This window comes from Dipodomys merriami, unplaced genomic scaffold (genome assembly GCF_024711535.1).
Source record: "Dipodomys merriami isolate MVZ:Mamm:240054 unplaced genomic scaffold, mDipMer1.0.p SCAF_2, whole genome shotgun sequence".
Lineage (NCBI taxonomy): Eukaryota > Metazoa > Chordata > Mammalia > Rodentia > Heteromyidae > Dipodomys > Dipodomys merriami.
The window spans coordinates 74,385,559-74,398,481 of record NW_027203381.1 but is presented as its reverse complement, the minus strand read 5'-3'; the positions used below and the strand labels follow the sequence as shown (position 1 = coordinate 74,398,481).

The following is a 12,923-nucleotide window of genomic DNA, read 5'->3' as shown; positions in this document are numbered from 1 at the left end:
AAATTCTAATTCTGGAAATGAGCTCAATAACTAACCATGTGTTTAGGGTTATGATTTATTTCTTATCGTGAGCAATCAATACAATAATAAATGGCTCATCTAAATTAACAGGCCATAGTGGTTTTTGTCCTAAATAGACATGGTCATAGTGTTTGGTTTTGTAACTGCTTTTTTATTTTATTTATTTTTTTGCACATATTTGATTTTTGCATTACTTTGGGACAGTACTGTATTCCATTGTATAGATTAGTTAAATAAGACACTAATAGAACTGAAGGGTCTTGTGACTTTCTCCAGAGAGAGCATGTGCTAATTGTAACTGGAATTAGGCAAAAAGGAGATTTCTTCCTAGATTTCTTCCTGGAAGGTAGGATACATACTACAGTGAAATTTTTTTTTTTGTTTTTTTGTTTTGGTCAGTTGTGGGGCTTGAACTCTGGGTCCAAGTGCTGTCCCTGAGCTCTTTAGCTCAAGGCTACTACTTGAGCCACAGCACAGCACCACTTCTGGTTTCCTGGTAGTTAACTGGAGATAAGATCTCACAAGTCTCACAGACTTTCCTTGCCTGGGCTGGCTTTGAACCGCAATCCTTAGATCCTAGCCTCCTGAGTGAGCCACCAGTGCCCAGCTCAGTGAAACAATTTTTAGACTTTATAGCCAACATTTTAAAAGATTAAAACTGAGCAGGTCTGGATGCTGTGGTTCATGCCCAGCTACATGAAAGGCATAGGTAGGTAGATTGAGGTCTGGGGCTGGTGTTGGGCAAAAACACTGAGACCCTGTGCAAAAAAATTTTTTTATATCAAACATATATACATCATTATATAAATCACAAACATTATGAATGTTTTTGTTTTGTAAATAAATTTATTCTATTTTATTCATTTGGCTAGACTTTTGGTACTTTAAAATATATAATTAGATTATGTCATCTGTGGGGACATAGATGTATCTGCAAAAAAATCATATTGAGTGAAGTAAGCCAGGCTTAGAAAGACAAAGAGTACTTACTTTCTCCCATATGTGAACTTAGGCCCAAAACATAATCTTTCATGTAAACACATAAAGGGGCATATGCACATAAACATGATCAGGTGGACTAGAGAGGAATATATGCAGGAGTGAAACACTACAGTGCAAACTCCTTTGCAAAGTTAAGACAGTCAAAATGAATATCGGGAAGTTGAAACATGTCTTGAATGAGGGAGATGTAAAGGAGGCGGATGAATGGAAAAGGGAACAGAATAAATAGTAGACAAATAAGACATAATAATCCATGTGGATATGTGAAAACGAAGCGAGAAACAATGTGGCTGATGGGAGAAGGAATGGCTCTCATCAGGTGCACTGTACCTATCAATGGAAAGACATATTAAATTATTCCCCGTATGCAACTTGTCTCAGTTTAAAAAAATTCATACTCATTTCATGAGGTGGAGGCAATCATAGTTTGTTTTAAGAAATATAAAATTTTTTAAATAGAAAGGACTCATGTTTCCTCACCTGAGGCTGCTGTGGCATTTGTAGGGGTTGAAGCAGCTGCTTGAATCCGAGCATGAGGAGGAATAAGGACAGTAGCCAGAGGTGGATTACTTGACAGTTCTACAGAATGAAAGACAAAAAAATTAGAGCCCACTCATCTCTACTTTATATGTGAAAAGACTTAAAAAATATAGGATGCTAAATTAAAGTGCAAGTTCAGCAGGAAAAAGACACAATGAACCTAAATCTCCAACTACATCAATGAGCTAATAAATAATGGTGAAATAATGCAGAATGTGATACAAAGCAAAGGCTGTGTTGCTGATATTAAGATATGTCTGAGAATTAAGTGTATTTTGGAAAAGGTAGTAGCTCAAAGCTTCAGAGTAAGCCTATTAGTAACATATGTTTCCACTTGTCACTGGCCTACTGTGGCAGCACTTGATTAGGAATCACAGCAGGGCATGTGAGTGTGTCGCTGCACCTGCATATGTAGGCAGATGGAACTGAATGTACAGACAATTCACCCAACAGTTTAAGACCTACCTACAACTGAAATCAAGATTTAAAAAAAAATGTTTTTAGTAAAAACAAACAAATTAATTAATTAGTCATTAAAAAAAAGACTACTTTTTTGTGTTAGTCCTGGGCCTTGAACTCGGGACCTGGATGCTTTCCCTGAGCTTTTTCACTCAAGGCTAGCACTCTACCACTTGAGTCATCGCTCCATTTTTGGCTTTTTTTGGTGGTTACTTGGAGATAAGAGTCTCATGGACTGTTCTGCACAGACTGGTTTTAAATTGCATTCCTCAGATCTCAGCCTCCTTGAGCAGCCAAGACAGGCATGAGCCACCAGTGGCTGGCAAAAAAGACTGTTTTTACAATGTTTGGAATAGGCTTCTTTACCCATTTGTAGGAAGGTTATCTCTGCCAACTGTATACAACCTAGCTTTTTCTAAAGAATCAAGTTCTTGAAATAAATTATTTTAAGACATTGAGTGGGTATGTATATATATGACTCTGGCATTAGTTTTAGAAAGTGTGACTGGTTTTTGACTGCTAGTCCAGGACTCAAGTCCAGAACTGGTGAGTGCTTGTTTTCACTCTTGCAAATGTAGTTTGAAGGAATAGATTATATGATCATACTAGCTACAGGAAGATATTATCCTCTCAGCTACAAGTCTGACAATTTATAGACATAGTGTGAACTAAGAAAAGTTAGGAAATAGTGATTTTAATGAAGATAAAATTCACATAGTACATAAAAATCAACCATTTAAAAAAGTGTACAATTCATTTGCATTGTATGCATTTGCAATGTTATATAACTGTCACGTCTATCTAATTCTAAAACATTTTCATTACCTGAAAACAACTTCAAATCTATGTACTCAGCTATTTCCAACCACACTCCCCTCTAAGTCCCTAGGAAGGGAAATGAGTGTCTCAATGCTTTAGTTTGTAAAATGTTGTGCGGTGTAAAGCCCTTACTTAGCTTACTATTTAAATATCAAAACTGTTTAATTAGATACTAAATGATTCTAGATTCTGATAAAGAAAGAAATAAACTGACATCATGGCTTATAGAAAATGGATGAGAAAAATGAAATGGAAAAAAAAAGACTATTCATTCTCTTTTTTCATTGAATGGGAAAAATCAGTCCAGCTACTCAAGCAATAGTTGTTCCCAGAAAGATAGCTGGCTCAGATGTATAATCCTAGCTATTCAGGAGGCCGACATCTGAGTATCGCACAACTTAAAGCCAGATGGGGCAGGAAAATACATGAGACTCTTTATCTCCAATTAACCACCAAAAAAAGCTTGATATGGAGCTGTGGCTCAAGTGGTTGACTGCTAGCCTTGAACAAAAAAGCTCAAGGACAGTGCCCAGGCCCTGAGTTCAACTACAGAGGAGGGGGTGGGGGGAGGAAGAGAGGGAGGGAGGAAGAGGAGAGAGAGATGAAGAGAACAAGAGAGAGACAGAGAGACAGAGAGAAAAAGATACCTTTTTTGTTTCCCACAATCAGATTGACAGTTTTCTCACTGAGCAATAAAAAAAATTCTATGATATTTTACTTTCAAGTCAGAAAAAGTTTAATCTGCAATCTTTTATACAGGAAAAAGATAGAATTTCTGGTAAATGGCCATGGCTGATGACTTTATGGTTCTAGGAATATAAAAAGAATTAATATAGAATGTGAATATCTTTCAATAATTTAGAATTAGTTTAGACTTACCATTCCAATTACAGTTAAAATCTCCTAAAATAGAAATCCATTCATCTACTCACACACCCACATACAAATCCATCTAACACTGAGCCTGAAACAGTGGTTTAGGTCTCAGAACATGTAGAGAAAAATGTAATTACCCTTGTTTGATCAAAATAAATTTAGACACTGAAACAAGCTGACAAGAAAGGCATTCAACCTATTTAGGATAGGAGCCCTTTCAATAAAAAGTTCTCTATAACTATATTCCCAATCTGAAAGAAAATCTAAAGAGTGGAAAGATGATCAAAGATATTGCTAAACACATTTTGACAAAGCTTCTGTTTATAAATGAACCTGAGTATCAGGGACCTGTATTTAATTTCCTATGGCCCATTTTCCCTAATTCATTTACTTTCTTCCCAACTCACTTATCCTGTAATTGCATGCTGAGGTGTGGCCATGCTGGTTTTCTGTCTTCGTCTGGGTAAAGGTATGTATATGTACAGACACATGTAGGTACAGGACATTTTCCTTAGGTAGTAGGTGTAGACTGTCATTCTTCTTTTTTTTTAAATTGTTATTAGAAAGGTGATTGTTTTTGCTATTTGGAGTCTTCTATTTTTCCATATGAATTTTTGGATTGCTTCTATATCACTGAGGAATGTTGTTGGAATTTTGATGGGTATTGCATTGACTTTGTAGATAGCTTTGGATGGTACTGCAATTTTTACAATGTTAATCCTTCCAATCCAAGACCATGGGAGATTTTTTTTGCTTCCTTAAATCTGCTTGAATTTGCTTTTTCAAGTTTTTAAAGTTTTCATCATAGAGGTCCTTTATATTTTGGTTTCCCTTATTTACAATAACTAGAATATGTCTATATATCTACAAGTTAATCTAATGGATAATAAAAGACAAAAAATTACATTTGGACATGATTAATTAAACAGCAGTCTAAGCATCTGCACAGTGAGAACAAAGGAGACTATTCTTAGGAGAGGATCACAGTGGCTCAATAGCTATGTGTATATGACCATATAAAATGATGCTTATTGAAATGAGCTTGAAAAAAGGGAAGCAAGAGGTTTATTATTGTAGTGTTTGTAGTTATTTGCTGTGCAAAAATATTGATGTAATTCCATTTGTCAAGTCTTTCTTCTATCTGCTGTGCACCTGGGACTCTTCAAATAGTTTCTGCCTATTCCTATGAGTTAGTTCTAGTGTTCACCTACTGCCTCTTGCAGTAATTTCAAAGTTTCAATAGACTGTTATTCTTGAATTGGATAGGGAAAGTGGGGTTGCTAATAAAGGGAAAGAAAGGAAAGGGGAGATGCTCCAGGATCCTGAAGGCCTTGACACTCCCAAAGACCTGAGGGTCTTTGTTAACTCTTTTAAGTCAAACACCCTTAAAACATTAAGAATTATAATATGTATAATCATTACGAGTTTTACAACTCCTGTATTTCCTTGTTCTTTTCCAAATTATAAGCATTCTTTAAGAACCCACAGTATCTACCTGTTTGGTCTTTACTATTTCAGAAAATGTCAGTTCACATGCTAGTTTTTGCCTGTGCACTCTTCCTATAGTCCTGTTCTCTCCACAAATCTGCATCTTTTATGAGAGCAGACTATAAGCACTCCTAATGGGGCTATCACAGCTAGTTCAAAATGGCTCCCTTTGATTTTATTCCCAATGATTACTACTACTTCCAATTACTCTAAAACAATAAACAATAAGGAAATAGAGGCTATGAGTATGGACACAATCTGTAGCCAAAGAATGTAAAACCAGTGGCATTTTAGAAGACAGAAACAGCAAAGCAATAGCACTCCTCAGGATCAGAAAGCATGTATATATGGACGAGGCAGAGCAGAGGCTGAAATTGAAAAGCTAGGTACTATTTATTTACTGATCATTAGTACTAGGAGTAGAGAGACAAAAACTGAAAGACAGGAAGGGTCAGAGACAGATGGTTAACTTATTAGAGACATATTTATAAAAAGTAAAATGGCAGGGGCTGGGAAGGTGGCTCAGTGGTAGAGTGCTTGCTTTGCATGCATGAGGCCCTGGGTTCAATTCCTCAGCACCATATAAGCAAAAAGAAAAAAGCTGGAAGTGGCGCTGTGGCTCACGTGGTAGAGTGCTAGCCTTGAGCTGAAGAGCTGAGGGACAGTGCCCAGGCCCAGAGTTCAGGCCCCATGACCGAATAAAAAAATTAAAAATAAAATAAAATAAAATAAAATAGCAACAGCTTCCAAAAGACAAGGAAAGTTAAGTCATGGTAAGGATTTTTTTCAACTAGTTGCATTTGCCATGAAAATTATTTGTTAAAAAGCAAAACAATAACAACAACAACAACAACAAAGCTGAGCACTGGTGGCTCATGCCTGTAATGCTAGCTACTCAGAAGGGTAAGATCCAACGATGGTGGATTGAAGTTAGCCAGAGCAGGAAAAGTTCATGAGACTCTTCTCTCCAATAAACACCAAAAAGCCAGGTGTGGAGCTGTGGCTAAAGTGGTAGAGTACCAGTACTGAGCAAACAAGCTAAGGGACAGCACCTAATCTCTGGCACAAAAAAGGGGGGGGGGACCCTAGAGTTTATAATAGAAAATTACATGTTTTGATGGCTTAGAAATAGTTACATAAAAAAAGCAAAATGATATGTGAAACATAGAAATATATCAACTTACGAAGACAAATATCAACCAAAAGGTTAACCAAATCCAAATTTAAATAAAATTTGTTTCACTATTGTTATACTGTAGAAATTCCCATAAAAGCGGGATTAAATGAACTCAATCCTGTCTAGTAATCTTTTAAAATGAAGTAACAAACCTAAATCTAGTTAACAGACCTGGTTTCTTTTAATCTAACTTTTTATTCTTCAAAGTAAGATTCCCAAGTCTATTGGTAAGGAAGGAGTAGGTAAAAATCTTTCCTTGTTTTTTTGTTTTTCCGTGTGTGTGTGTGTGTGTGTGTGTGTGTGTGTGTGTGTGTGTGTGTGTGTGTGTGTGTGTGTGTGTGTGTGTGTGTGTGTGTGTGTGTGTGTGTGTGTGTGTGTGTGTGTGTGTGCGCGCGTGCTGCACGTGTGCACGTGTGGTGCAGGCAGGTAGCAGTGGTGGTAATGTACATTTGTTCAAACTATTGTATAAAAGCTAAGAATAAATTTAAGATTAGCATACAGTACGTGAACCCTAAGAAAGAAGTCAGGTAGATGAATTTTGTTCCTTTGTTAGCTTTGAAATTCATATCCCCAGAAGGGAGCTGATGAGCAGGGAGACTTCCCTTTTCTTTCATACTTAGTATGAAATCAATTTATGTGTATCACACTTCTTATAGATATGTAAAAACTGTCAGTAATTATCTAAATGGTTAAGGCCACTATTTTTCTTTACATAAAAAGACTTAAATGACCTAACAGTGGAGCGACTTGTTCATTTGTGTACACTAATTTAAAGCTACAATAGTGTTCCTTGCTTTTCTGCTGCAATCTAATGTTATTTGTAGATATTTTTTAGTTGACAGCTTATCTTCTTTCCTAACAAATTCAAGGTGCCCAGGAAATCCCTGTCCAACTTCCTAATACTGACTGTACATTCCATACTCAGCCAGAAAAATTTTTAAAAATTTTGTAGTCTAAATGTAAAATATTAGCAGTGTTTCCACAACAGCAGGATTAGACCTGGTAAATTAATTCCTGGCAATTGGTTTAAGTAAAGTTCATGTATTAGCATTAAAAAATATATATCTAGCAAAATGCTAGAATTTTTTTAAAGTTTTGAAAAATTACAATAATCTTCATATAAAACTGATAATTTAGTCTAAAACCCCGAATAGTCACTTTTTTGTCGTTAGTAGCATAGTTTTCTAAATTAAATCTTCCTTTCCCCATCTTAGCATATTTTGAATTTTCTTGAGCTCTCTTGCAGAATCTTTCCTTTAATCTCTGATTTCAATGCCAGAAGGGGGTAGCCTAATTACCTAGAAATGATATTCTTCTTGATTATTTATAAAGTATTAGAGAATCATTCTGACATCAATTTATTTGATGCTGCTACATATAAAGCTTTTACAAAAATATGTAAATCCATGGAGACAGAAACATACTGCTGCCTGGGGCCCAAAGATGAATAACTGGGGCGTCACCACTTAATGGAAACAAAGTTTTCTTCAGAAGCAATAAAAATATTTTGATAGCTGAATAACACTGTAAATGTACTAAATAAGTTGTTTGCTTTTCAAAAACATGCTTAATACACGAATACTTCAGTGTTTTTGAAAAGCTTAAGAAAAATTTATGGGATTGTTTTCTTTTCTTTGACAACAATGGAAGATTTAAGCTAGTGACTGAACTTAGTTCTGGAGGGTTTATTTGTAGTACTGGGAATCAAAGCCAGGGCATGCCCCAACCCTTTTGTCCATTTTTGTTTCTGAGCCAGTATTTCCCATTAACTTTACTCAAGATGGCCTCAAACTTTGAGATTCTCCTGCCTCTGCCTCACAAGTAGCTGAATTACAATCACATAAAACCAAACTGTTTTTTAACTCTGGATTTTTAAACTTGATTAATTAAAATGATTGCTATCTCTTCTAGTACTGAGGATCAAACTCAAAAGCCTTACACATACTAGGCAAGTGGTTATCAGTGAGGTACAATCTTAGCCCTGAGTAGATCAATTTGATTCACATGCACATGTACAATGATGAATGTACACCAAATATTTCTCAATATAAAAGAATTATCTTCCAGAATCTACCTGTCATAAATAGTATTTAATATCTGAGTTTTTACCAAGTCATACACCTGATGACACTGAGTATTCTTCCTTAGTTTATCCTGAACTACAAAGTTCTTTTTAGTAAGGAGAGTATAAAATAGCCTTTACCAATGTTTATGAAACTTTGTCATTTGACAAAGTAACAACAATTACAACAATAACAACAACAACAACAAGGTCCAGTTATACTGTACAGATAACATATATCTAAAATTTGTACATGGGTACTTATAAACTTTTCCTTACATAGTTTTAAAGAGTGTTTTATATTAAAAAAATTCAGGTGTCAACCTTAAAAACTGGTTCAAACACAATTCTATTTATTATAAAGACACAGGTAAAATATACTTAAAGAATTTGAGTATGATTATTCTATGAAAGTTGATATGTCAAAAAAGCAAAATTCCTAAATTGGTATATAAATGATGCAATATAGAACTTAAGAGTATTCAAATTAACAAACCTATTTTGGATCTCGATGGAAAAATGGAAGATTATTTTATATTTAAAGATTATCAGTATATGTGTTAGAAAATAAAATTTGAGAACTACATTACAAAATACTACATAATGAGAGATTATTTTGAATGCTAACAGGAACCATTTGGGAGTTGTGATTTAATTTTCTTTGTACTGTGTTTTCAATGTTTCCCTCATTTTTAGAAAGTGAATTACTTTTGATTGAAACAAAAACATTAAGATTTAAAAATTTTAAATTTATTTTTTCAAGTGGTCAAAAACTTTATGGCATGGGATCATAGGAACTTTGCTTGACAGAGAGGTCCACAGTCAGTTTAATGTTTTGTCAAGTGGGAATAACACTATCTACCCATTATCTGACCCTATCTAGCTTTCTTTTGAAAATCTGGGTATAGAGATTAATATTTTGAAAATAAATTGTTCCACTGTTTGAGCTGAACATTTAATCAGTGATTCATGAATAATTTTATTCAGTCTCTACACCCAAAACATATGTCCTGTGACTAAGTTCAAATACTTACCATTTATAAACAGTATGCTACTACTTTCAATTTTTCAATCTGTAGAAAGAACTGTTGTTGTTGTTGTTGTTGTTGTTGTTGTTGTTATTAGTCGTGGGATTTGAACTTTGGGCCTGAGTGCACTTGAGCTACGGTGCCACTTCCAGTTTTCTGGTGGTTTATTGGAGATAAGAGTTTTACGGTGTGGACAGAAGGGAGCCTTACTGCATTGTTGGTGGGAGTGTAAACTTGTTCAACCACTTTGGAAAGCAGTATGGAGGTTCCTCAAAAGACTCCACATAGAGCTCACTTTTGGGCATTTACCCAAATGATCATAAACAAGGCCACACTAAAGCTACTAGCATGACTATGTTTATTGCAGCATTATTTACAATAGCTAAGATATGGAACCAACCCAGATGCCCCTCAGTAGATGAATCGATCAAGAAAATGTGGTATATATACACAATGGAATTCTATGCCTCTGTCAGAAAGAATGACATTGCCCCATTTGTTAGGAAATGGAAAGACTTGGAAAAAATTATAATAAGTGAAGTAAGCCAGGCCCAAAGTAACATAGGTCCCATGGTTTCCCTTATTTGCAATAACTAGTATATGTCTGAGTCAAGCAGAAAAGGTCAGATAAGTTGATGTTAGGGAAATGAACCCTAAGATATGTATTCAAATGTTTTTTTCTTTCAGATGATTGTTTCTAACAAATTTATAAGATTATTCCTTTGTTGCTTTGTATGTCCCTCCCCCATGGTATAACCCCTGCTTTCACTGTATTTGAGGTTAGTATAATTTGTGGAGGGGAAGGGAAAAAACAAATCATTTAAATAGGGATACAGGTGGATTCATTGCAACAATGAGATGTACAAGTCGTTATGTAGAAAACGAACTTTACAACTTTTGGTGAGGGGGTGGGGAGAGGATGGGAAGGGATGGGAAGGGGAAACAAAGGAGGAGGCTACAATGCTTGATAAGAAATGTACTCATTATCTTGCCCATGTAATTGTAACCCCTCTGTACAGTATTTTCACAATAAGAAATAAATAAATGTGTATAATTTTTCTCTCAAAAAAAAAAAAAGTTTCACGGACTTTCCTGCCTGGGCTGGCTTTGAACCATGATCCTCTGATCTCAGCCTCCTGTAACTAGGATTACAGGCATGAGCCACCAACATCTGACTTGTTATATTTTTTCTTTATAAGGTATGTTATGTTCACTTCTCTTTTCCAACCTCTATATTTAATTTTGCTTCTTTGTGCATCCTACCCCTATATACTAATATTCTTAAAATGGAGTAACCAGGACTCCAAGTAATATTTAGATGGTTTCCAGTTTTAATTAGCCAGAATTAATAGTCACAGGATATCTGCATATTCCTTTTAAAATATAATTTGAGAATACAACATCAGTGTTGTTAGTAGGTATATAATATTGACAATGGAGCTTACAATCAACTAAACTATACACATCTATTTTACTATTAACTCAAGTCTTCCATAGATATCTACTGCTGAGATTATGCATCTTCTCACATTCAATTTCAGCAAAGTTTAAATATAGGGGGAAAAACATTCACCTTAAAATAAAGAAAACATACTTCTTTCTTAGTCAACAGAAAGCTTGATATAATCTATTCAATATTTTCTAGTCCAAACCTTACTACAAACTCAATCAATTTATTCACTTTCTTATTTTATCTTTTTATGGTCAGTTTAAGGGAAAAAAAAAGATCATTTGGGGCATCATAATCAGGGGAAAAAGTGAACATAAAAAATGGAGAAGGGCTGGGAAGGTGGCTCAGTGGTAGAGCACTTGCCTTGCATGCCTGAGACCCTGGGTTCGATTCCTCAGTACCACATAAACAAAAAGAAAAAAAAAGCTGGAAGTGGCGCTGTGGCTCAAGTGGTAGAGTGCTAGCCTTGAGTTGAAGAGCTGAGGGACAGCGCCCAGGCCCAGAGTTCAGGCCCCACGACCGGACCAAAAAAAAAAAATGGAGAAGAAATGACTATCACTAGGCTTTTCAGAAATGACAAATGAATACACAAACTCAGTTTTCCTTTCAGTATTTTTCTGCAGCAGTGGTGTCAAATTCCAAAAGAAATTGGAATTTCTCTGTATATATTTTTTATACAAGTTCTTAGAATGTGTTTATAGGGTTATAGTTCAATTTCTGCTTTTACAAGATCACTGAGTTTCTACAAATACAGCTGTTAATTTATTTCTGGGTTTTATAATTGATGTAATATGTGAGAAATAAGAAATGAGTAACAGGAAGTGGCGCTGTAGCTCAAGTGGTAGAGCGCTCGCCTTGAGCTGAGGAGCTGAGGGACAGCGCCCAGGCCCAGAGTTCAAGCCCCATGACCGACAAAAAAAAAAAAAAAAAAGAAATGATTAACAGTTTTAAGCTTCAGATTCAAACCCAAGTGTTACATTGTACATCAGTCTTATTTGCAAAAAGCCTAACTCATTAAAATCTCTAAACAAAGTTGTTTATAACTGCTAAGGCTGAGGGAAAATGGACTAATTAAAATTTTTCTCGTCACTGTTTTGCTCAAGACCATAAAAAGATTTGCTTAACAAATATGAGAGTGCTTCCTACCTCTGAAAGTATTTAATATATCCATTGTTCTCATCTAGAGCTTAAGGGTATAGGCTCCGCAGAAACAGTAAAAAGAGTTAAGTGTCTGAAATACCTTGGGTGGTGAAGTTGAAGAGTGCAGGTGTGTCTCGCCCATTTGGTAGTTTGACATTTGGGTCCCGTAATTCATCAAAAAATGAATGTGCACAAGCTTCTAGTGGTGTTAGTCGGGCAGTTGGAGTATACTCCAGGAGACGGCTACATAGTGCAATTGCCTCTGGTGGAGTTCGGGGCCGGAAGACCTAAAGTACGAAGAAGGGAAATAAGATTTAATAGGAACCTAAGCAAATAGCCCTCTCAGTACTGAGTGAATTCCCACCATGTATAAAACCAAGGTTACATTTGAGAAAGGAACCATCTAGAGTGACAGGTTAATCACATGTGATTTACTAAACAATGTGAACTATATGAGAAAAGCTCAGAGAAAAATCTACATATGCTAATCATAAGCTCTACAATCAAACTTTCATATAAAATATAAAAGTACATATGAAGGCTAAGTTCTGGAGGTAAATACAACTAGAATATTAAAAAATTAATTTTGAGCTGGGTAGCAGTGGCTCATGCTTGTAATCCTAGCTACGCTGGAGGGTGAAACCAGGATTGAAGTTTGAAGTCAACACAGGCAGGAAAAATAGTGCCTGGGCTGAGTTCAAGCTCCAGGACTGGCACAAGCTCGAGCGAATACACACACACACACACACACACACACACACACACACACACACACACACACACACACACACACACACACACACACACACACACACACACACACACACACACACACACACACACACACACACACACACACAC

The 12,923-nt window shown here is 35.8% G+C and overlaps 1 protein-coding gene across 2 annotated transcripts in view; it reads right to left on the bottom strand.

Moving 5' to 3' along the window:
• The window catches only part of Gsk3b (glycogen synthase kinase 3 beta), a 144,184-nt gene that overhangs the window by 13,154 nt on the left and 118,107 nt on the right, over positions 1-12,923 (bottom strand). For both annotated transcript variants that reach the window (XM_070030136.1, XM_070030138.1), the window contains 2 exons: positions 12,163-12,349; positions 1,504-1,602 (listed from right to left, as the gene is read on the bottom strand). In XM_070030136.1, the coding sequence (XP_069886237.1) occupies positions 1,504-1,602; positions 12,163-12,349 (286 nt within the window). The remainder of the gene's footprint in view (positions 1-1,503; positions 1,603-12,162; positions 12,350-12,923) is intronic.